At 42.2% G+C, this 24,742-nt stretch overlaps 2 protein-coding genes across 11 annotated transcripts in view; one reads left to right on the top strand and one right to left on the bottom strand.

Annotated features, from left to right (window-relative positions):
* TAF5L (TATA-box binding protein associated factor 5 like) overlaps positions 1–18,669 on the bottom strand; it is a 33,274-nt gene extending 14,605 nt beyond the window's left edge. Inside the window, exons 1-3 of one of the 4 annotated variants that reach the window (XM_045877859.3) lie at positions 18,529–18,669; positions 8,045–8,189; positions 4,287–4,391 (exon numbers count right to left, since the gene is read on the bottom strand). In XM_045877859.3, the coding sequence (XP_045733815.1) occupies positions 4,287–4,391; positions 8,045–8,186 (247 nt within the window). In that variant the 5' untranslated portion in view covers positions 8,187–8,189; positions 18,529–18,669. Of the gene's footprint in view, positions 1–4,286; positions 4,392–8,044; positions 8,190–18,147; positions 18,304–18,528 lie in introns of those variants that run through there. The other 3 variants (XM_045877860.3, XM_064594650.1, XM_045877861.3) reach the window with 3 other exon arrangements.
* Positions 18,670–18,805: 136 nt separating this feature from the next.
* URB2 (URB2 ribosome biogenesis homolog) overlaps positions 18,806–24,742 on the top strand; it is a 28,481-nt gene continuing 22,544 nt past the window's right edge. For 3 of the 7 annotated variants that reach the window (XM_064594649.1, XM_064594648.1, XM_045877856.3), the window contains exons 1-2: positions 18,806–19,086; positions 23,704–23,842. In XM_064594649.1, the coding sequence (XP_064450719.1) occupies positions 23,717–23,842 (126 nt within the window). In that variant the 5' untranslated portion in view covers positions 18,806–19,086; positions 23,704–23,716. Of the gene's footprint in view, positions 19,087–19,372; positions 19,562–23,703; positions 23,843–24,742 lie in introns of those variants that run through there. The other 4 variants (XM_045877858.3, XM_064594646.1, XM_045877857.3 and 1 more) reach the window with 4 other exon arrangements.

The following is a 24,742-nucleotide window of genomic DNA, read 5'->3' as shown; positions in this document are numbered from 1 at the left end:
GCTATGTAACAAACTCCTACTCGGTGCCACACTCTGCTGGTGGTGTAAGTAAGAGGAAGTTTTTCGCAGAGTTTGCAGAAATTAGTAGTAAAAAGGACACTAAGTTAAATGAAAACCTAGCTTGTTAGCCCTTGTTCTCCTGCTGACCTCACAGCCCTGTCTTTTGTTCTGAAACATCACACTACCCAGGTCGACTCTTCACCTCCCTCCCTTTCGGGCCTCCCCTCCTTCTCTCCTTCCTCAAATACTCATTTCGTTTCAAGGATGAACACAGAGTGTGTGCTTCCTGTGATCCAGGCACTTGACATCTATTGTCGAGTCTAAGGGTCACAGCTGGGCCCAGATTCACACCCAGACTGCTTGATTCCAAAGTCTTTGTTATTCCTCCTATACCTCCTGAAGAAAAGGACCCAGAGCAACAGGTAAGCTCACAGAATCTCTCAACCACAGAGAACTTATGGAGGAAAAATACACTTAGGGTACTACAGCCCGAGTTGCTCTTATTTTCCTCATATCTTCCTTTGAGATTTATCATCTCCTTAAACTGGCATTTGCACCTCCATGAAGCTGATACTGAGTTCTTTATCACAAGTCTGTATCTTTGTTTTAAATACTAGCCTCCAATTTCCTACTGCAAGCTACACAGCAGGAGGCAGCCATCATAATGATATAAAAAACAACCTGACTTATTTCTGCTCAATATAGCTTAAGCCTCCATTTGTCACAGAGCCCAAGTCATCCTCAACTCTTCCTCCTTTAATCCTGAGCCTTGGGGAGTCTACCTTGGGAATTTTAACTATGAAATCAAGACCTTGCTTCTCACTTGCACAACACTGTTGAGCTGTGGTCCTTTTTCAGCTCACTTTTCCAGTACTACAGTGGACTTTAGGCTGGCTTCCTGGTCATCCCATTTGCAAACCCTTTCATAAACTGCTTTCAGACTTTTGTCTCCTAGGCCCAATCGTCAGGTCTCTCCTCAACCTGGCTCCACTGTGGCTGGCTTTATCTCCAATCTGAAAACCCCATTCTCAACAAAGCCGCTTCCTTCACTGTTCCTGCCCAAAGAATTGCCATCTCTGCCCTTTTGCTCATGTCTTTCCACATATCCTGAATCCTCCTCCTTCTCTTCCACAGCTTACTGAAATCCAACCCATCTTCCAAACGCTGACTTAAATTCCACCTCCTGACTGACCGTAAGGCCTTCTCTGGCTACTCTGTCCAAATCATATTCTCCTTTCATTCCAGAGTTCCTCTATGTACAAACTTTGGCACTGATTTCATCCTGGCCTGTTAAACCTCTTCCACCATATTTGAACTTTATTTAAAAACTTTTACTTTTAGCCTTCTTATGTTAGGACTGTTCCCTATTTAGATTAATGACTGTATCTCATACTTTATCTTGGTGCTCAGGAAACACTTGTTCATTTGACTTGGCTGACTGCTCTTCAGAGACCTGAGGGTAGGGAAAAATATTCCAGGAAAAGCAGTCTGTAAAAACACAAAACAGGGCAACTCTTTCAGGTCCCCTTCCTCCTCGGGAGCTTTGTGCTATCACTTTGCTATCGTTCAGTAAACCTTGCTAAAAATAAAATAAAAAATAAAAACAAAAACAAAAAACCCCATAAAATATATATTTACCCCCTCCAAGTAACCTGTGCCCAATGGATTAAAGAATTATAGGTAAAATTAACAGACAACTTCCTCAGTTTTGAAACAAGACAAAGGAGAAGGTTAATACATTGCCAGGTATTGAAATTTAAAGTTCTGGGGGAAGGAAATTATGAGAGGAGAATAAAGAAGGTACCACATATTAGGAAAAACCAGTATCATCAGACACAAGGAGTCAACAGCTATTCTATATTAAGAGTTTTAGTAAATAGTCAAGAAAAATAGTAAGAGCCCAAAGAAAATTTTTTTAAAGATTTAAAAAAAAAATTATTTTAGAGAGAGAGTAAATGAGAGAGAGAACATGAGCAGGGGCAGAGAGAAAGGGAAAAGCAGACTCCCTGCTGAGCAGAAAGCCCAACACAGGGCTGGATCCCAGGACCTGGGATCATGACCTGCGGTGAAAGCAGACGCTTAACCCACTGAGCCACCCAGGCACCCCCAAAGAAATAAATCTAAGCAGAAAACTTTGCACCAGGATAAATCACATTCGTGATCAATTAAATGTATTAATTCTTCATTGTGAAAAGTAACCACAGTTCTGTAATAATATTATTCCAATGACTCTATTTTATTACAACTATGCTTCAGTGATTAAAGAATATAAACAAAAACCAGTATGTCACTAGTCACGAGCATCAACCATCATGGAAATAAGTCACGTCTATGAGTACATGGAGGGCATCACTATTAGAATGATATACTGGGGCTTTATGCTTTTGTCTGTTTCCCTCATTAGGCAGTAGGCTCCACATCAATATGCTCTATTGCAACATCTAGCCCAGCAAGTAGTCAGTGCCTAACATAAATATCGGCTGAATGAATGAAAGAGAAAGGCTGAGAGAAGCCAGGCATTCCTTCTTAAACCAGCTTCCCCACCACTAGCATGGAGAGAGAAATCGATCATGGGCAAAGAAATATAGTTATATTTCAAAAAGGGAGTAAAATGATTTTCTAAAGACTTAAATTTAAAAAATAAATTGCTTAGGGGCACCTGGGTGGCTCAGTCTTTAGCGTCTGCCTTCGTCTCAGGTCATGATCCCAGAATCCTGGGATCAAACCCCGCATCGGGCTCCCTGCTCAGTGGGAAGCCTGCTTCTCCCTCTCCCACTCCCCCTGCTTGTGTTCCCTCTCTCACTGTGCCTCTCTGTCAAATAAATAAAATCTTAAAAAAAAAAAAATTGCTAAAAGCCTCAAAAAAACCAATGCCAGTGATTACATAACTCAGTATCTCCAAGTTCTTGCTTACCTCTCAGTGAAAGCCTTCTTATAAATTCAATTTTTCTCTTTTTATCCTTACTGGAGATAGAAAGCAGCTGATCACTGTTCTGAGATATTTAACATTCATATGATATGAGGATCTTAATCGAACTTCTTTTTCAGTTTAAACATAATAGACTCTTTTTACTAAACCTTTAAGCTTCATGATTTTTTCATTTTTGTAACCGTTTAATAGATGGTACTTATGAATTCCATCACTCCAGTAACTCTGAGGCTGATAAGATAACCCTCTCTAAGGTTTTATTTTGTAACCTTTATTTCTTGTAACACTCTGGCCACTTTCCCTAGAATACAGAAAATGTGGAATCTTTCCTTTAAAAAAATACAGATCATAATGAGGGTCAAGTAACATTAAGTGATGTAAAATTAGCTATATTATTGTGGCTTATAGATTGATCACCTTATATGCATCTTTACCATTAAAACTTATTATTACCCTGAGGATTTTTTCAAATAAAAAAAGAAAAATGAAATAACCTCAAAGTGCTTTAACTACAATTTACCACTAACCAATACCTACTAATTACTCTCAACCCTTTGAGGGCAGAGAAAGTTTTTTATTTCTTATACCTCAAGGTGTTTTGAATGAAAAAGTACTCAACAAAAGACTTTAATTAATAACCTGAATCAACGTAGTCTCCCTCACTGCGATAATCTTTCCAACATTAAAATTATAATCAGTTATCTTAGGACTGGATGAAATCACTTGGTTATACCTTTGAATCACCTTATTTCACAGATGAAGAAACCAGGGCTGCAGAGATGCTAAACTACTCCATTTTTTTTTTTAAGTGATTCATTTAAAAAGTCATACAGTGAGTTAAAAGAACTGATTGGAACTCATATCTACTGATTTTCTGTTTTAATGGTCATTACGCCACCCACAAACTGGACTAAACTACTTCTAATTTTTTTTGTCTTGCTGATTCATGATGGCTAGTGTCTTGCACTTTCGGAAATAAGGGGAAAAGCTCATTTTGAGATGTACCATATTATTAATAGTGATTTCAATGTCCATTACAAATTCTCTGCATTTAAGGATGTTTCTCTACATGGCTGATTTAACTTTCACTGTTTCATCGCAAGTTCTAGTCACTCTGCTGACAGCCATGGACAAAACAGTGACCAAAACACAGGGAGCCCTAGCCCTTGCAAACTTTAACTTGTGATTTAACTCTCCTAGGAGGTCCAATAGATTGTAAGATTGAATGCAAGGACTGCCCTCAACTACCTTTGAATCCGTACTAAGTACACCATACCAGGAATACAATAGGTTCTGAGGGAAAGTTGCGGGATTCTTTCTTAGTAAGAGGAAGTTCTTCTTTAAGCTGAACACTTACCAGTGAGAAAATTCCGTAGGCGTCCAAACTGTACTTCATATTGCTGGGGCTCTGCCTGGCAAGGGGCTGCAGACACTATGTTGGCACAGCCGGATTCTGATTGGACTAAGGAGGAAAAGATATATATGGTGGGGATGGAAAACACAATTATTAATCCAGTATGTGGCAAGATGGGTGGAAGAGGGTGTTAAGTATGCATCATAGCAATGGACATGTCAGTAGATTTTTTAAGAGTATGGTGGGGCTTCTGATTAAATATGGCCGAGTGTAACCCCTATCTCCTCTTCTTCCTGATACCCCCAAAAAATGACAGTGGAGGAATGAAAAGGTATAAAGCACAGGATTAAGTTGAATGAGAGAGGACAGGTACATAAGTACATGAGGGACATATCTGAAAGCATTTGACCCCATGTTCTGACATCCTATGATAATGTGCCTTGGTGTGGGTCTATTTTCAACCATCATTATGGACACTTAGTAGGCCCTTTCAATAAAAATTCATGTCTCTTGGTTCTGAGAAATTTGTTGATTCTGTTTTCTCTTTCAGGGACCCCTACTATTTCTCTTTCTTCTTCTTCTTTTTCAGAAAGCTCTAGGCCCAATGTGGGGTTCACACAACCCTGAGATTAAGAGTCACATGCTCTACCAACTGAACCAGCCACGTGTCCCCGGGACCCCCTACTATTTCAAGGTTAGATTCCCTGAACTGATCTGCTTCCTCAACTTTCAACCTTTCTACTGATTTCTCATTTTTATTACCATTTACTTAAATCTGCCACATTTCTTGCTGTTCTCCTAATGTTGTTTGTTTTTTAAAAATAGCATTTTCTTCTTGTCTCAAGGCTATCAATTATGGTATTTTTGAAGTTTTCTTCTCTCAGCTGTTTGCTTCACTCAAGTTGCTTCTCGCTGATTCTTTCCACCTCTCCTCTTTATACTGAGTACATTAGGTTCCTTCATGGCTGAAGGTGAAGTATTACAGAGCTGATGGAAACTCTGTGTGTTTATCACTCAGCATGACCTGGATAGGCAATTTCTCAATGTCAATGTCTTCACAGGTCTTCTCTCTTGGGCAGGTCAGATTCACGAGGGAAGAACCTCTAATCACCTTCCTGAGGGATATGTGACTGACTGCTAGTGTTCTAGGCAGCGGGATGTGGAGAAGAAGGCTAGAGTCTCAATATGCAGATACACAGTACGTAAACATGCACTTAGTCTCCATTCTGTGAATTTATTCTTTCTAAAAAGAGAAAGAACATTCCCTTACCCTTTCTGCGGGGGTAAGGGGACACTGGGAAAAGGTGGCTGGGGACCAAGGGAGCCATCTTTAATAATCTGGATGAAACTAACACATTTCAGAAGACAGATTATGGATGGAGGAATGAAATTAATACAGGACTGAGGTAGCCACAACATAACATGTACAGGAAGGGGGATACAGATGAGAAGTCAGTCAGTGTGCCCTACGAGATCTCAGAGCAACAGCCTGAGGCAGAAGGATGTGCTGCATGTGCACGAATGGTACTCCTCTCTCCTTCACGTGGCTCCCACCTTGAATTAATCAGTCACCAAATCCTACAGATTCCTCAATCTATCCTCTCCTCTCCACTCCTATTACCACCTCCTTAACTCAGGCTGTCCTCACTTCTCACTGGATCATTCTATGGCCTTCTAACTAGCTTCCCTGGTTCTACTCTGGGCCTTCCCCAATCAATGCAGCCACCAGAGTGATCTTTCCATAATTCACACTTGAGAACCTAGATATCCTTCTCCAACTTGTCCCCTGGTAAGCTCCTAACGGTTCTTTTGAGACTCAGCTCACTCCTATTTACTAACCCCTGACTATATTCTGGGAATCATGAAACCTTTGGGGAAGCAATCCTTGACCTGCCAAGCTAATTTAGATGACCACCTTCTTTGTTCCTACAGAACCTGAAACATTCTCCCTTCATAGAACTTACTATATCACACCCTCCTGTCATCACTGATTTATCCGCCTCATTTCCTGGCTATAATGTTAAGCTCTTCAGGAGCTAGGATCAAACATTAGCTATCTCTAGGACTTTTCAGCACCTGACCTATAGCAGATGTTCAATAGGTGGTATGCTGAATGATGACATAATCATTCAGATTACTCAACTGACAGAAAGACCTAGGACAAAATCTTATGATACTCACATTTCCTGGTGGTTTTCCAGGAACAAGAGTGACCTTCCTAATAAGCCATTATATCTGCATTAAGACGACTAAGAAGAGTCATGTTCTGGCAGTCACGTTCTGTATAATAGTGCTTGTTTCTATTTTCTGTCAACAACTGCAGAGAATTACTGCTCCCAGGTTCTAATGAACACGTGGTAGCAGGAGATTATTCATGCACATTAAAGGCTGTGCTGGCAAGTTGAGAAGGAATTACTCTGGCTCTATAAATTGGCCATCCTATTCGAAACAATAAGGCATTTAGTAATCTATTCCAAGTCCCTCATCTGGCTCTGTTCTTGTCAGGGGTAACCCAGTTTGAAAGAAAGGAACAATGGGGGTGGATCTGATGTTAAAGAATAAGAAGGCAGATACCTTCTTATAAGAAGGTATAACAAGAAGGGCTACTTCTTTTTTTTTTTTTTTTAAGATTTTATTTATTTACTTATTTGAGAGAGAGAATGAGGAAGAGAGCACATGAGAGGGGAGAGGGTCAGAGGGAGAAGCAGACTCCCTGCCGAGCAGGGAGCCCGATGCGGGACTCGATCCAGGGACTCCAGGATCATGACCTGAGCCGAAGGCAGTCGCTTAACCAACTGAGCCACCCAGGTGCCCAAGAAGGGCTACTTCTACTGTCTCAGGAGGAGTCAGGAAGCAGCTCTTTGAGGACATCCTCAGGTTTTTACTGTCCCATCATTCTTTTCCTATGGCAATAGCAATGCACCCTTAGCGTGTGAAGGGTCTGGGTTCATGACTCTGAGGATAATAAGAGGGAGCAGAGGGAGCTGCTGCCACCAGTGTGGGGGTTGAAACCATTAAGGGATGAAGTAGGTGGTGACAGATACTCAGAAGAGCAGAAGGAAATACCAGAATAAAAAAGAGAGAACAGTGAAGTCGAAGCAGGTAAGAGGAAGCAGGGCTGAGCTGGAGAAAGCACTCCGGTGTTGAACTCCTCGCACAGCCATTAAAGCAGCTCACAATCACCTGAAAAGCACTGCGGCTGTCTGTTTTTTGGCAAAGTCTCCAGTCCCCAGATCCAATAGAAGAAAATTATATCACATAAAAACTCAACTCACAACATCGCTAAGTAATAACTATTTGCTGTTCTAAAGAGATTTAACACACATTTCTCTAAAAAAGAATCTGATTTCAAAACAAAACCCAAAAACAAACCTTAAAGACCTCAGGAACATATCTAGGATGCCAATCTTTCCGACCACTGATCCCAAAGCACTCGTTCACCCGGCAAACCTGACTTCCATGGGCAAGGCTCTGGGCTACAGGGAGGGACATGATGGAAGCCCTGGCCCTCCGGGTCTCGTAGCAGACTAGTTCACAGAGGGAAAACATCAGATACAGCTGAAAGCAGAGAATTCTGAGGCAGGATGGGTTACGACAGGAGGCCTCTAGAAGTGGCTTTGAAGGACAGATAGCATCTCTGAAGGCCGGCATGTGGTGCTGCCTGTGGAGGCTGCCGCACTCTCTCCAGAAGAGGAGGAGAAGTACCTTCTCAGGGTCCTCTACGTGACTTCTGCTCCAGCCTGCCCCCTCACCCCCATTACCTGCGAGGTTGGCCGCCATCTCCTCAGCAGTCTGTGAGAGCCGCAGTCCTTGCTTCAGGGGACCATCGGAGTCCACGTACTGCCGGCGTTTGAGGTAGCAGGACACTGCCATCTGAATCTGCTCGGTGCGCACTCGTTTCATGACCTTCGGGGGGAACCACAGAACACTAAGCCACGTGGGAGATGACCCAAGCCAGCGCACACAGCGCATGGGTAAAATAAGGCGTAGACAAAGACTAGCCACGTGGCTAGTTACGTGACCTAGTCAAGATGCAAAGTTACTAACCTAGCACTCTCCCGTGTAGTATCTATTTTCTCAATAGTGATACAATCAACTTCAATGGCGGAAAATAGGAATATTATGGAGAATAAAACCCCACAGACCACCCCCAAGTTTAATTTAATACCATGATTTCAATCTTTCTGGTAGAACTTTTCATTAGAGCTGCTAACAAGGAGCCTACAGGACCAGGTCAATTCCAGAGCCTTTTATTTCTCCTGCCTACTCTGGGAGAGAGGTGTTAATTGGCAGTGAACTGGCCAAATAAAGCAGGCAGGAGGCAAGACGAAAATCAAAGATCTGAGAAACTCAGACACTGGATAAATGGAAGTTGAGAAAGTGAGCAGTTACTAATGAGGAAAGAAATGCTATGTTTTTCTTAATAGTCAGGAACACGCTGGCAGCACTACGTCAAAGATTGGAGCAACATGTCTTCACTGTAATCCCATTATCTACCTCTTTCACTCTTTACAACCTCAGGCCCAGGAAAGCATCAAAATGGTAAGAGGGTATGTATATGCATTAGAATATGTCTCACAAATTCTTACAAGAAAGGAAAAGAAAATGGTAGGAAGTGCAGCAAATAGGGCTAAATTACTTTTGGTAATTTAAGCTAATTTGAGGGTTCTCCTCAGAAAGGACTATTTTCCTTGATGATTAAATTAATGATCAAGAACAACAGGAACTCCCGAAGGTACCATGGGTCTCAAACACCGCTTTGTTAGAGGTAAAGGATACTGCAGTCCCGGTGACCCACGACAGCTGGATGAATTTTCTATGTCATGTAAAAACGGAATGCTTGCAACATTATCCATACACACGTGATTGTCCCCATCAAAGTAACCTTCCCTAAATCAACGGCTCCCAATGTTTGGTGTATGGGAGATCTGCTTTTGGTAATTTATTTGGAGTGTCTGAGTTCTCTGTTTCAACGACATGCACTGGCCTCCTTTGTGATTGCCTCCATTCCCTTTTAAGATTTAAAATTCCCCCCATTCCAGAAATCTGCCTTTTTTTCTTTAAATGTTTCAAAAAATTTTATTTGTACCTCATTTTTATCCATCTGCCGTTTTTTAGCGTGTAAGTGTGGCGAATAGCCAAATGTTTTATACAGCAACAACATACAGTTTTATACTGTAGCAACAAATTATTTTACAATTATTTGCAAATAATCCTTTCTTTCCAAATTGACTTGTGGTATACTCTGAATATCTACATTTCAATTCCCCAAAAGTCCTACAACAGAGCAAACAGTGAAGGCTGGAGACACACACACTAAAATATATATATCTATATAAAAATACAAATGTTAGGATATCATGAATATGTTACTTTAAATCATGTATTTAGAAAAATTATATTCTCTATGCATTTCAGTTTTGGATTACTAAAGAAAGTATAAAATCATTTGCTAAAAAGGAGGGCACTGGGTGTGATATGGTTGACAGTGATACAAAGAAAATTACTAATAAATTTCTCATTTCTAATTACTAATAAATTTCCTGAACCACCTTTTTACCGTGGAATTTGCCTCACTCAGTTTTGGTGTATTAGTCTTTCACTATACTGATAACTGAGATTATTTTTTTAATTAAGTTTTTTTTTTTTTAATTGCCAATACAAGGATTTTGATACTTTGTAAGTGGGAATCCCTGCTCCAAGCATTCATCTGTCTATCAATGAAAGCAGATAATTGTTTTTTGGTGGTTACTAATAAGCATTACAGTACCATTTTGACTGTATCAGTGATTCTCTATGGTTCTCTAATCTGGCTACACCTAAGAACCTCCTGTAACAATGTGTATGAATAATTTCAAACCCTGGAGATTCTGATTCAATGTTATACTTAGAGAAAAACAATGAAATGCACACAGAGACTGTGACAATACTGCCCTTTCCCAGTTTGGCCCCAAGTCAGGACTAGTCAAATCCAACCAGCTCCCACTGCCCCATCCTGTGCCTCCCCCCTTCCCCCCACAATGTTTGCTAAAGCTGCTTTTAATCTAACTTCAAGAGCTCCTCGTCTCCGAACTCTTCCAAAGCAGCCCGATTTCTCGTATTTTAGCTGAGACTCACACTTTTTCAGATTTCCTCCTGCCAATCTCTTGTTGCTATGGGAATACATGCTTGTATCAATGTGTGTCCCTCAGTGCTCCAAATAAGATGGGAATAAGAGATCACCTCTCTAACAGGGAGAAACCACACATGTGAAAGACACAGAACAATCGACAGAGAGAACAGACCCTGTAATGACACACTGTCCTCACAGTAGGGCAATGTTTACGCACATCAGAGGAGGAGGGGAAAAGATATGAAAGGTATGGAAGGGTAAACAGGAGTGAGAATGAACAACAGCAAAAACTGGCCATATTTGGGATTGCTAGAAATTCATTTATAAATACTGATTCTGATGAATTTGTCCAAATTAGCTGGCCCAAATGGCAGTTTCTCTGAACCCGAACCACTATTTATGACAAGGGACCTTTCCTGAGGGTAGGCGGTGAGCCAACTGTAGGGCCAAGGACCTTAAGGAGCAGGAATGCTGGCATTAACTAACTCTCTTTTACCAGACTCAACTGAAATACCAGAGACATGACCCAATAGACGTAAGTGGATTTGATTCCAACGCACACATATTTCAAATGAAACAAATAATGAAGAGTTCTGTGGAGAAACCAGTTCCCCTCCCCCTACTGATTTCTCTAATACTAATATCCATAAATGGACACATGAGGAAAAAAAAAACTCCTTAAAATAGACCTGTCTTTTGGCAGACATGACACTAACACTGAAATTTCAAGTTACTTGCTTAGCTTTTCCCATAATTATAAAATCTTTTAAATTTAAATTAAGTTTGGATATAATTATATCCTTGTTAAAATTTCAGGATTTCCCATGATTTTCAATTTACATAATATCTTAACTTTAAAAGTAAAAATAGATGATCACATACCTTTCTCTTCATGTCATATTAGTAGTATTTCTGGAAATTAAAAAGAGGGTTCTGACACAATATGTATCTATTTCTCATGTATCAATAGCTGCCTACCGTTTAACTAATACTTTAACAAAGTTGCTATATAAAATCAAGACACGATCATCTTTCTGTCTCAAAGTAACAACTGTGCAGGAAAAACCACAGCCACTCTTGGTATTTAACTACAGAAATATGGGGAGGCAAAGACACATGGAACCCAGGCACACTCTTAAGATGATGATGATAATACAGGACTGCAGCCAAGTAAATTTCTTACTGGTTACAGACTACATCCTAACCCTGCCCACTTATGTTCAAATGTGTGTGCTGGTGGAGGGTGCTAGGAGAGACATCCCAGGGCACCACGTGAAGGGCTAAGCAGGCAAAATACTACACAATTCCATTAAATACTAATAGAATACTGTATGGACAATACCCCTTGGGTAAGGTGGCAGCTTTGAGCATAGGTGAATTCAGAATAAATCCAGGCAAATTCACCACCACCATTCTCGAATCAGCTCCCCAAATGAGTTTACTGACAGGTGGCTAGGGGTGTGTGTGCTTTGAAGCAAATGTATTCCAATTATAAACTTATGCTTAGAAACAGATAAAAACGTTTGTGTATTTTCTCTTAAATAAGACGCCATGTAAAGTGCATACTAGGTACTCAAATACATTAGTTCTCTTTACTTGCAGAAGTCTAAATATAATATCTATCAAAAGGTCATTCTAAGGAGGACCTTTAAAAAGCTAGCTTTTGCATTAATCATTATGGTAAAGTGTATTCAATTATCTTTGTGAAAATATAAATCACAGGTGACAAAATGAGCCCTAGTACTCTCAGTTTTAGTAATACCTCATATAATTTTAATATTATGATGGTCTTTCATATTCAATCTTTGCTCATACACTGACATGAATATACTTGAGCTAGAAGTTGTGTTCTTTCTTATGGTGTCCCAAGAAAAAAATGGCATGAGAATAATGCTCGGAACTAGGGGCTCAGGATGCAACACAGCACCTGGAGGTTTTTTTTGTCTTGGTTTGGTTTTTCGGCGGGGGGGGGGGGGGGGGGGGCAGGCAGAACTCACACAACTAGGCAGACAGATGCCACTAAAACTGAACTTCTCTAACATCACCTGGGACCTCTCTGATGTTCCAGAAGTCTTTTTTCACTAACTTTGTTTCTTTCCTGATAGCTTCCTACCTAGCTATTCCAAAGCCATACCAGTCTCCTTATCCAGCCAGGGGACCTGCTCCCTACCTCAGTGGGCTATTTATTAAGACCTGAGATTCCTCAACTCTTGCCAAATCAACAGTCCCTTTTCCACACTATCCCACAAGGTCTCTTGGCTGCTGAACATGCCTCCTCCCTTGAAACTCCCTCTCCCTTGGTCTCTCCCCCTCTCCCATTCTTGGTCTGCTTCTCATTCTTCACATTCTCTACATCATCACACTCCTTACACAAGACTTACACCGTCTCTAGTCAGACTACCTTCCTGAGCTCAAGTCTGAGGGACATCTCTACCTAGATGCTGCAAACACGTGAAATTCAACATGCTCAAATTTATTATGTTCCTTCAAATCCTCCTCCTTCTCCTACTGCCAGCCTGATGGTGCTATGATCTATCACTAAAGCAAAAACCCCAGTCATCATCTTAAGGTTTTTCTTCTTCCCTCTCATTTCTAAGAGGTCACCAACTCCTTCTATTCCACACAGAATTCTTTCTTGCAGCCATTGCTGCTACCCCATCTTCACTGCTGCTATGGGACAGCACAAATCACTTCTCAACTGAAATATTCCAATATCCTCCCACCTCTAGCTCTACCTCAAACCACCCTCTAGAATGCAGCCAGAGTAGAAGACAAATCTTATTATGCTACTCCCAAGCTTAAAATTGCTCCCCAACCCTGCCCCAATGCAGGTTGTCCAATCCTGCCATCACTGCTCCTTAGTTTGCCCAGACAGACGGAGAATTGCTGGAGAAGAGAGTTATTCTTATCTTTGAAACTCACATTAAAAATAAAGTGAGGGTTGGGGCGCCTGGGTGGCTCAGTCAGTTAAGCGTCTGCCTCCGGCTCAGGGCGTGATCTCAGGGTCTGGGATCGAGCCCTGCATCGCACTGGGCTCCCTGCTCAGTGGTGAGCCTGCTTCTCCCTTTCCCACTCTCCCTGCTTGTGCACGTTCTGTCAAATAAATAAGTAAAATCTTAAAATAAAGTGAGGGCTGTCTAGCTTCTGTTTGGAATTCTTGACAGTTTACTCTAGGTTCATGATCTTTCTGAATTTTTATGGGTCACAAATATTTGATTCCTGTTTTAACACTGTTTTGCAGCACAGAAAAAAAAATATTCCTACACAAAACCTCATTAACACAGAAGAGTACGGCACAAGAATGGATATCTACATTATTTACTATGACTTCAGAAAGAAAACTTTCATAAATGCTCTATTTGCAAACACCATTGTAGACGGAAAAAACAGATGTTTTGTTCTCAGAGAATTAGGAGAAATATGTTTTCCTATGTTAATTTTTCTCCACGAAACTGAATCAAATGCAGCCAGGTTTTGGAAATAGTTTAATGACATTAAAACATTTATGTATGTGTCTCAAAGTAGAATGATACTAATTTTTCATTTCATTTTATTTTAAAGATTTTATTTATTGATTTGACAGAGACACAGTGAGAGAGGGAACACACGCAGGGGGCGTAGGAGAGGGAGAAGCAGGCTTCCTGCTGAGCGGTGAGCCCGATGCAGGGCTGATCCCAGGACCCTGGGATCATGACCTGAGCCGAAGGCAGACGCTTAACGACTGAGCCACCCAGGCTCCCCTAATTTTTCATTTTAGAGCAGTACTGTCCTGTAGGACTTTTCTCAATAATAGAAATGTTCTAAGTCTGCACTGTTCAGTATGGTATCCACCAGCCACACAGAGCTATTGAGCAATTAAACTGTGGCCAGTGCTGAAATTTTAATTTAATTAAATTTAAGTAAACACATGCGCCAATGGGTTGAGTGTGGTATTACTTTGTGAAACTAATGTACTAGCATCTTACCCTAAAGATGCTGATTGACAAAGTTCTGCAAAACATGTCTCATTACTAAATTACCAAATATCCAAAAGTGAGTACCACTGACCCCTGAACAACATAAGTGACCCTCCCTGCCCCCCGTCAAAAATCTGCATATAACTTTTGACTCCCCAAGAACTTCATTACTAATAGCCTACTGTTGACTGAAAGCCTTACTGATAATATAAACAGTGGGCTAACACGTTTCATGTAAGAGTTATATACTGTATTCTTACAATAAAGCTAGAGAAAAGACAATGTTAAGAAAATCATTAAGGAGAATATTTACAGTACCATCTGTCTTCATGGAAAAAAAAAATCTGTGTGTAAGTGGATCCACACAGTTATACCTTGTTCAAGGGTCAGCTGTATTTTGCTAGTAAAACAGAACTACCCTTTATGACAACCAGTCACTGTAAGGTGACTAAGATACATTTCAATACATTTTACCAGAAGAGTATCTTATTTGACTGCTGAACAAAGAATTATGAATGGAAGTTCTCCACAGTGTTTTCTAAACCTCACCAGTATGCAATGTTCTTTAAACCTTCTAAAAGTTAAAAAATGAGAAAAGGGAATTTGTTCCAGGAGAGAAAAAGATCAACAGTCAATTTCTATGAAACATCCAAATAAAAGGTTAAGTTCAAACCTAAGACAATGATACCCTTGCAATGAGAAAATTAAGAAATTTTGGGGGTGAATTTAAATTAAAAAAAAAAAACCTTTGAGGACTACAGAGGAAACAGTCAAATGTCTGCTTATAATCTTTAATTTATTAACTTACATGTATTTAAAAATACATTATATAGTGCAATATATTAATTCACGAAACAGTTTTACTCTATTCACTTTCATCTTCCACTTATCAGTGTCTCTGTGGTCACTTAAGCCACTCAGAATTACCAAATTCCATTTTCCAGAGCACATCACCGTCACAATGACCAAATCAGCTATGATAGAGTACTTCTTGAATCCACACATGATGCTCTCATTGGAAACCTCAACCAACCAAAGCCATCAATACCTATTCAGGAGGGCAGAACATTTTTTCAGTCATCATTGACTACTGATTGAATAAATATATCAAACTAGCATCAACTGAAGTTATTTTAGCCCAATATGTATTTCCCAAACAGCATCCTGTTGTTCAAAATAGAGTGCCTGAGGGGCGCCCGGGTGGCGCAGTCCATTAAGCATCTGCCTTCTGCTCAGGTCGTGCTCCCAGGGTCCTGGGATTGAGTCCTGCATCGGGCTCCTTGCTTGGCAGGGAGCCTGCTTCTCCCTCTGCCTGCCTCTGTCTCTCTCTCTGACAAATAAATAAATAAAATCTTAGAAAAAAACCCAGAGTGACTGAGAGTGCCCTGTAATAGGAGAGACTTGAACACGTGGTGACACTCTCTTTACAGAGGGATACGTTTGGGGGGAACTTTGCCTTATAATCAGGTGTACACAGTATATCCTTGAAGTCAACTTTTAAGAGGGAAGGCTGCCTGGGATATCTAAGGATTTCTTCCTGTTTTCTGTAAATGCTCTCTAAACTTCCAGATTTGGAATGAAATGCCTGTCTCTGCTAAGCAGTCATTTTCCTTTTCAAGTCACAGGCAGATACAAAGCTGCCAGGACAAGTGGATGGATGGGCCTTCCCTACTTTTAATCCAATCCCATACTACTGCAGGTACAATCGGCACAATCTTCCCAAAAAACTAATCTGATGGCATCTGCTCAGCTTAAAAACTTTCTACTGCCTCCATTGATTGGAGGATAAAAAATTCAATCTCCCTTGTGTCATTTTGAGGTTACTCTGATCCATCTTTGTTAACTTAACTGGTAGGTACCACCCCACTTTCTCATCTCAGGGGCTTTGGCCAAGACCTCTCCATTAACTGGAGGCACCCCCTACATTGGCATTCCAACTTGGTTAAATCCTACTCTCTTTTCATAGCTCAACTCAGCTTCCTCCACCACTGAATCCAGGAACAACTTCTGTCTCATTGCTTACCATAATATTTGTTTTCTACACTACCACTACTAATACCTAATACTTATTCAGTGTATGCCACTGGTAAGACACTATTTTAAGTGCTGCACACAGGTTATCTCCTGTATACCTCAAAAGCTTTCTAAGCTAGGTAACACTCTTGGGATAAGAAGGCTGAGGCCCACAGAAGTCAAACACAGTCCCAAGGTTCTATAGTGCTAGGATGGAAAGTCAGGTCATCTGCAGAGCTTCAGGGTCTGAACTCCTATCCTTTACAATGTCCTACTGCCCAAAGGGTTCTACATTAAATCAGAGGCTTCTTGACAATAGTGAAGGCTTACCAGTTGCTTGTTGAGAGAATGATCAGAACAATTACAGGTAGAACAATCACTACCTGAGAAGATGAAGGGAGGCTGGAAACTGAGTAATGTTGGTTTAACAGAGGATCCCTAGGGCTCCCTTCCAGCGAAAATCAATCATCAAAACCAAACCCCTGTCCCTTTCTCCAAAGATGTTCTTCACAGGTGTTATGAAGGACATCTGTTTGCAAAAACAAAACCCCCAAACTAGTTGCTGAGAAGTTAAGCGAGGCCTTTACCTAGCTTCACAGTGACAAAAGCACACATAAACCTCACATTTATAGACAGAAGCAACAAAACTATTCCAAGACACAATAACCTGATTTATTGTTTGATGACAAAGAAAAAAACTCAAGGCAAGCCCACCCTTTGGTTTCCTAGTTTAACACTGATTTTCAAGGCAAGAATAATTTGTAATTCCTAAAGCAAATCAATGTTAGCATAGGCTTCCCATTTAACACAAAATATTCAGGCCTATAAAGAACCTAAAAGGTATTTTCCCAAAAAGGAAATTACAACAGCTAATATTTAGAGTGTTTTCTATATGTCAGGCATTTTCACATTCATTATTCCCTTTTGTGGTACCCTTTAAAAGATCCACTTTTAAGTTATCAGTCATCACCTCGTTTTACAGAAGAGGAAACTAAGGCTCACATAGTTACACTGATAGTTACATGGTTTCAACCTTCGCTCTACATAGTCACCAAGCCCCATGCACTACATGAAGTTTCTCGGAGTTTAAAGATGTGGCTCAAACTCCCCTTTCCCACTCTCACTTTCAAGCAGGGCTGTGAGCAAGGCTGGGGAACGGCCGCCTTGTCCTCCTCCCACCCCCCAACTCAGGTATGTCACACACTTGTATCACCTAAGAGAAGACAAACTCCGCCCTTACTGTTCCTCCCGACACAGCGCCCAACTGCTTGTTCGCGGGAGTCACCATTCCAAGATTTTAATCTGCAAGGTCAGAGTTTAGGTAATTTAAGACGAACACCGCATGGGATTGGCAGATTTACCTTCTGATCCCAGAGCCATACATGCTGCGAGATCCGCAGTATAACGACACTTTCACAACTGATGGGAGAACTGCATGAAGCTTTCAAGTGCTCCACTTCCGCTAAGTCTAAAATGACACCACTATTTCTAACCATCAACTGACTTCGGACCAACGCCTTACCCAATACATTTTCAAAAGCCCTGGAGCTTCGCGAGTACCGCCTAAGCGCGCAAATCTCTTGCTGTCATGAGTTAAACAACCCTAAAGGCAACCTTGCAGGTCGGTACCCTCTAGCAACAACTAGTCTAACTCGAGATCTCCCCTGTCACATGCAGAGGTCGATCTCACACCCAGCCACCCGCAATCACCATGTGCGAAGTTTAATCTTGAGTTCGGCCAAAAGGCATTTCCTTTTTCCTTAAATGAAAAGGAGATTCGGACCTGTGCTCCTGCCCGGCTGTCCAGCGCTCAGGACCCCTTCCGGGCGGGTGCCCGGCAGCCGCCCCGGCAGGATCCACCCCGAGCAGGAACGCGGAGCCTTCCAGGTGTAGCTGCCGACTGCAGGCCACGCCGCCCGCGGCCGCCTGGGACTCGGAGGCCGAGGGCGGAGGCGCGGCCGCCGCGCCCGCGCACAGCCGGCCCCGCCCGCCCGCCCCGCCCCCACCGCCCCGCCGGCGGGAGCTGCGGGCGCGCGCCCCGCCTAGGCCTCGCCGCGCGCCGCCGCCCGCGCTCCCTCCCTCCCTCCCGGCCCCCGCCCGCCCGCGCGCGCTCGGCTCGCGACCCCCTCCCCCGGCCCTCCCCGCCCGCGCGCCCCGCACTCACTGAACATCCCAGGCGGCTCCGGCTCCTCCCGCCGCCGCCGCCTCCGGGATCGGGTTGCTTCCGCCTCCGTCGTCTCTGCCGCAGGGTCTCGCTCCGACGGCCGGCTCAGCCGGGCCCCCGCGCCCCGCGCCCTGCCGCCCCCGCAGCGGCGGCTCTGGGCGGCCGCTCCATGACTGACTGACACGGAGCGGGCCGCGGGCTGGGCCGCTCGGGCCTCCAACGCGCAACCGTCTCCACCAATGGGCGAGGCGCCTCGGCGCTCTGCTGGCGATGCCTGGCGTGCGCGCTGCCCCGCCCCGCCGCGCCGCCGGCGTCGGGCGGAAGGAGAGCGGGGGCCGGTCCCACGTGGTGGGGCAGCCCGGGATCCCGGACCTGCTGCCGCCACGGTCCTCCGCCCACGCCCGCGGTCCCCAAGCGGGGCTGGCCGCCAGGTGAGCTCCTTAACCTGGGGACTGCCTTCCATCGCGCCCGCCGGCCCTACTCGGGGCGGGGCCTGAGGTGAGCTCCTTACCTGAAGACGGCCTCCAGGTGAGCCCCTTCCCGGGGGCCGGCCCTGAGGTGAGCATACCCTCCCGCTCCCCGGGGCAGGCGCTACGCCCCCGCCCGCGGTCCCTATCCAGGTTATAAGGGAGGTCAGCTCCTTAGCCGAGGAGGACCCTTCGCCCCGGGTCCGGCCCCGGGCCCTCCAGCGACAGCAGTCGCTGGGGAGAGCGCCCTGGGCTCGCTCCTTCGGCGGCCTCTCACGTAGCTTTTCGTTGCTCTCTTGTGATTCTTGCTACTTGGTTTCATTCTGCTCCGCAGGATTCCGAGTGTGGCCGCGCTTAAGCGCCCTTTGCGTGAGTACTAGCAGGGTTCTGCGTTTGGCACTGGGCTTTTTACGTCTCCTCACAGAGTCCTCTGGAGGGCACCGTGAGCGGAGCAAACGTTTGTAGCCTCCGGAAGGGTGTCTGGGGCGTCTTTGTAACCAGTTCTGCAAACACTTTTTAAGTACTTTGTAGCTGGTGCGGTGGTTTTCTGACATACCGAATTTCAAGTAAGTTGTTGAGCGGGTACGTCTTGGACGTTTTGACAAAATGGGAAAACTGACAGCACCTGAGTGTTCCTGTTTTCTGTAGTAGAGTGAAGGATGCCCTACTGAATGTTAGTGTCCTTCTTGCGGTGTTTGCTCGTTCCTTGTATAATTACCTATTGAGGGTAACTTCTGAAGGTCGGTCTGTAGGATTTCAGGTCCCCTAGACTGAAGAAATGAAAGTGATCCAGCCCTTGGCAAATTCTTTTCGTTTCATAATGTATTAGAAACATGGGACTGCGATCTTTTTCTGGTATTGTTCTATTTTGTTTTTATATACGATATTTTTATTTCAGTATTTTGAAAAATTTTCATTTTTGAGGAACTGACTTGGTTTCTTTTATATAATGAAAATGACTTAAAGTGATACGTTTCCCCTTTTTATTATGAATTTTAGGAAACTCAAAGCTATGTTTACCTCGGGTTTGTAGAATTATAGCTGGTTGGTATGCTTGCTTTCCTTTATTCGCGATTTTATTGTACTCTATTTTTACAGTTTCAATTGTGTATCTGTATTTTGTAGAGTCTTTCTGGAAGCAGTGCATGTCCCTAAGCTCATATGTAAATGAATAAAGTTATAGTGGGAAGTTACTGTTGCAGCTGAAATAACAGTATTTCTATTGGGGCTGGGTTTATACATTATTTCTATTTTGCTGGGTGAAATATTACTGTTTCCAAATACTGCTTATTTCTCTCTCTCAACTAACTTTTTATAAGATTATTTATTTGAGAGAAAGGGAAAGAGAGGAGAGAGCAGGAGCAGCGGGGTGGGGGTGGAGAGGGAGAAGCAGGCTCCCACCGAGCCTGCGATGGTGGTGGTGGGGGGGCGGCCCTCCATCTCAGGACCCTGGGATCATGACCTGAGCCAAAGGCAGCTGCTTAACCGACTGAGCCACCCAGGCACCCCTCTCTCTCTCAACTATTTAATGGAGCTTTTCTTAGTACATAGTATATTTCAGATGATTTGTGCAGAAACTTTCAGTCTAAAACCACGTGTGAATCTTCTTTCACAAATAATTTGAACACTTTGGGTTTTTCCCAGTTGTAGTCCTTCACCATCACCTCTGAGGATTTTTGCCCAGTTTTATTCCTGCACAGTCAGCTCACAGCAGGAAAACTCTTATGTATGTCTGTATAATCCTTCTGCCTGCTTTTGTCTGAATTTCCCCCAGAAAATTCATGGGCTAAAGCATTAAAAATTTTTTTAAATTTAAATTCTATTTAATTGACATATACTGTATTACTCGTTTCAGAGGTAGAATTTAGTGATTCATCAGTTGCATTCAACACCCAGTGCTCATTACTTCAAGTGCCCTCCTTAATGCTCATCACCTAGTTATCCCCTTCCCCCCATCCTCCTTCCCTCCAGCAACTCTCCGTTTGTTTCCTATAGTTAAGAGCCTTTTATGGTTTGCCTCCCTCTCTGTTTTCATCTTATTTTTCCTTCCCTTCCCCTGTGTTCATCTGTTTTGTTTCTTAAATTCCACATGAGTGAAATCATATGGTATTTGTCTTTCTCTGACTGACTTATTTCGCTTAGCATAATACCCTGTAGTTCCATCCATGTCATTGCAAATGGCAAGATTTCATTCTTTTTGATGGCTGAGTAATATTCCAGTGTGTGAGTGTGTGTGTGTGTACACATATATGCGTATGTATGTGTATGTATGTGTATATATATGTATGTATATGTGTGTATATATATATAAACACACACACACATACTACATCTTTTTTATCCATTTATCTTTCGTTGGATGTCTGAGCTCTTTCCATAGTTTGGCTACTGTGGACTTCGCTGCTATAAACATTGGGGTGCATGCCCCTTTGAATCACTATGTTTGTAACCTTTGGATAAATACATAGTAGTACAATTATTGGGTTGTAGGGTCGCTCTATTTTTAACTTTTTGAGGAACCTCCATACTCTTCTCTAGCATTTGCATTCCCACCAACAGCGTAAGAGGGTTCCCCTTCCTCTGCATCCTCGCCAACATCTGTTGTGTCCTGAGTTGTTCATTTTAGGCATTCTGACCAGTGCAAAGTGGTATCACTTAGTGATACCACTCATTGTGGTTTTGATTTGTATTTCCGCAATCATGGGCTCATTGTGGTTTTGATTTGTATTTCCATGATCATGGGCTACAGCATTTTATGTATAGATTTATACCCAATGTTGAGGTATTTTAATTCACTAAAATTGTTTTTTAAAAAAGGAGTATATTCTCCTCTAGGATTTTGATGGATTCCTGTCTCACATTGAGGTCTTTCATCCATTTTGAGTTTATCTTTGTGTATGGTGTTAGAGAATGGTCAAGTTTCATTCTTCTGCACGTGGTGTCCAATTTTCCCAGCACTATTTATTGAAGAGACTGTCTTTTTTTCCATTGCATATTTTTTCCTGCTTTGTCGAAGATTATTTGACCATAGAGTTGAGGGTCCATATCTGGGCTCTCTATTCTGTTCCATTGGTCTATATGTCTGTTTTTGTGCCAGTACCATACTGTCTTGGTCATCACTGCTTTGTAACATAGTTTGAAGTCAGGAAACGTGATGCCCCCAGCTTTGTTTTTCTTTTTCAGCATTTCCTTGGCGATTTGGGGTCTTTTCTGATTCCATACAAATTTTAGGATTGTTCCAGCACTTTGAAAAATGTCATTGGAATTTTGATCAGGATGGCATTGAAGTTAGAGATTGCTCTGGGTAGCATAGACATTTTAACAATGTTTATTCTTCCAATCCATGAGCATGGAATGTTTTTCCATCTTTTTGTGTCTTCTTCAATTTCTTTCATGAGTGTTTTATAGTTCCTAGAGTATAGATCCTTTACCTCTTTGGTTAGGTTTATTCCTCTTTGACATCGGCCACAGCAACTTCTTTCAAGATACATCTCCAAAAGCTAGTGAAACAAAAGCAAAAATGAACTTTTGGGACTTCATCAAGATAAAAAGCTTCTGCACAGCAAAGGAAACAGTCAACAAAACAAGGAGGCAACCCACAGGAGAAGATATTTGCAAATGACACTACAGATAAAGGGCTGGTATCCAAGATCTGTAAAGAACTTCTCAAACTCAACACCCAAAAACAAATAATCAAGTCAAAAAATGGGCAGAAGACATGAACAGATACTTCTCTGAAGAAGACATACAAATGGCTAACAGACACATGAAAAAATGTTCATCATCATTAGCCATCAGGGAAATCCAAATTAAAACCACATTGAGATATCACCTTACACCAGTTAGAATGGCAAAAATTGACCGGGCAAGAAACAACAAATGTTGGAGAGGTTGTGGAGGAAGGGGAACCCTCTTACACTGTTGGTGGGAATGCAGGTTGGTATAGCCACTTTGGAAAACAGTGTGAAGGTTCCTCAAAAAATTAAAAATAGAGCTACCCTATGACCCAGCAATTGCACTCCTGGGTATTTACCCCAAAGACACAGATGTAGTGAAAAGAAGGGGCACCTGCACCCCAATGTTCATAGCAGCAATGTCCGCAATAGCCAAACTGTGGAAAGAGCCGAGATGCCCTTCAGCAGATGAATGGATAAAGAAGATGTGGTCCATATATATACAATGGAATATTACTCAGCCATCAGAAAGGATGAATACCCAACTTTTGCATCAACATGGATGGGGCTGGAGGAGATTATGCTAAGTGAAATAAGTCAAGCAGAGAAAGTCAATTATATGGTTTCACTTATTTGTGGAACATATGGAATAGCATGGAGGACATTAGGAGAAGGAAGGGAAAAATGAAGGTGGGGGGGAATCGGAGGGAGAGATGAACCATGAGAGACTGTGGACTCTGAGAAACAAACTGAGGGTTTTAGAGGGGAAGGGGAAGGGGGTGGGGGGATTGCTTAGCCCGGTGATGGGTATTAAGGAGGGCACGTACTGCATGGAGCCCTGGGTGTTACACGAAAACAATGAATTGTGGATCACCACATCAAAAACTAATGATGTATGGTGATTAACATAACATAATAAAATTAAATTAAAAAAGTAAAAAATATATGTCATGTACATAATGTACATATGATGTTCATTTTTTGGTGCCTGTTGAGTAATAAAAAAATAATATTTTTTCCATTTTAAATTATAGATAAAGTATAACAATGGCTGCTGTTTACTCTGGCATTTCCTTTAAGCTTAAAAGCAAGACAACTTCTTGGGAAGATAAACTAAAACTAGCTCACTTTGCTTGGATTTCCCACCAGTGCGTTCTTCCAAATAAAGAGCAAGTAAGTGTAATGTGAAGTTACATTTTTACAACCAAAAAGAATGGTCACTTATATGAATTGTATATCGACATTTATTTTTTATTTATTTATTTTTTTAAAGATTTATTTATTTATTTATTTGAGAGAGAGAATGAGAGAGAGAGAGAGAGAGAGCACATGAGAGGGGGGAAGGTCAGAGGGAGAAGCAGACTCCCTGCCGAGCAGGGAGCCCGATGCGGGACTCGATCCCGGGACTCCAGGATCATGACCTGAGCCGAAGGCAGTTGCTTAACCAACTGAGCCACCCAGGTGCCCCTGTATATCGACATTTAAAATTTAAAAAGATTAAAGGAAAGGTTGGAGTTGAAAAGTAATGTCAGTAAAAAAAATGCATAAGTTAAATATTTCATTGACAGAGTTTTCCTGTTACGAAGTCTCAGCATTTCTTTTATTTTTGGAAACATCTCATATTTCGAATTAAGTATATGCATCAGTGAACAAATTGGGAATTGAGTACAGAAATTAGAATCTGAGTCTGTGGGTAGCTCCATTTGTTTATAAATCCAAGGTGATGCTCCATAAGCAACTGCTTGTTGGTGCTTTGTTAAACATCTCTGAAATTTGGTAAATTGACAAGGAAGCAGAGAAACTTTAGTATTTGTAGTAAGCCATTCTAGAAATAGATTAGGAACCAAGAAAGGCTTTTCTCTTTGTTAACATTTTTCAAGCTTATTTCGCAAAAACAAACAAACAAAAAAACTGTAAAACACTAGAGACCCCAGGATGTTGAGCTCATGAAATTGGATTAACACAAACCCATGTGCTAGTATTAAGAAAGACTGCACAAAATGTGTCAAAGATGGATGACATCTATTAAAACGATGATGAGGTACAATATGTAGAGCACTCTACATCCAGTGG

This window comes from Mirounga angustirostris, unplaced genomic scaffold, assembly GCF_029215605.1.
Source record: "Mirounga angustirostris isolate CCGP_5_RB_7025 unplaced genomic scaffold, mMirAng1.0.hap1 SCAF_6, whole genome shotgun sequence".
In the NCBI taxonomy this organism is placed as follows: Eukaryota; Metazoa; Chordata; class Mammalia; order Carnivora; family Phocidae; genus Mirounga; species Mirounga angustirostris.
Note: the sequence above shows the minus strand (reverse complement) of the source record. Positions and strands in the feature narration are given on the sequence as shown.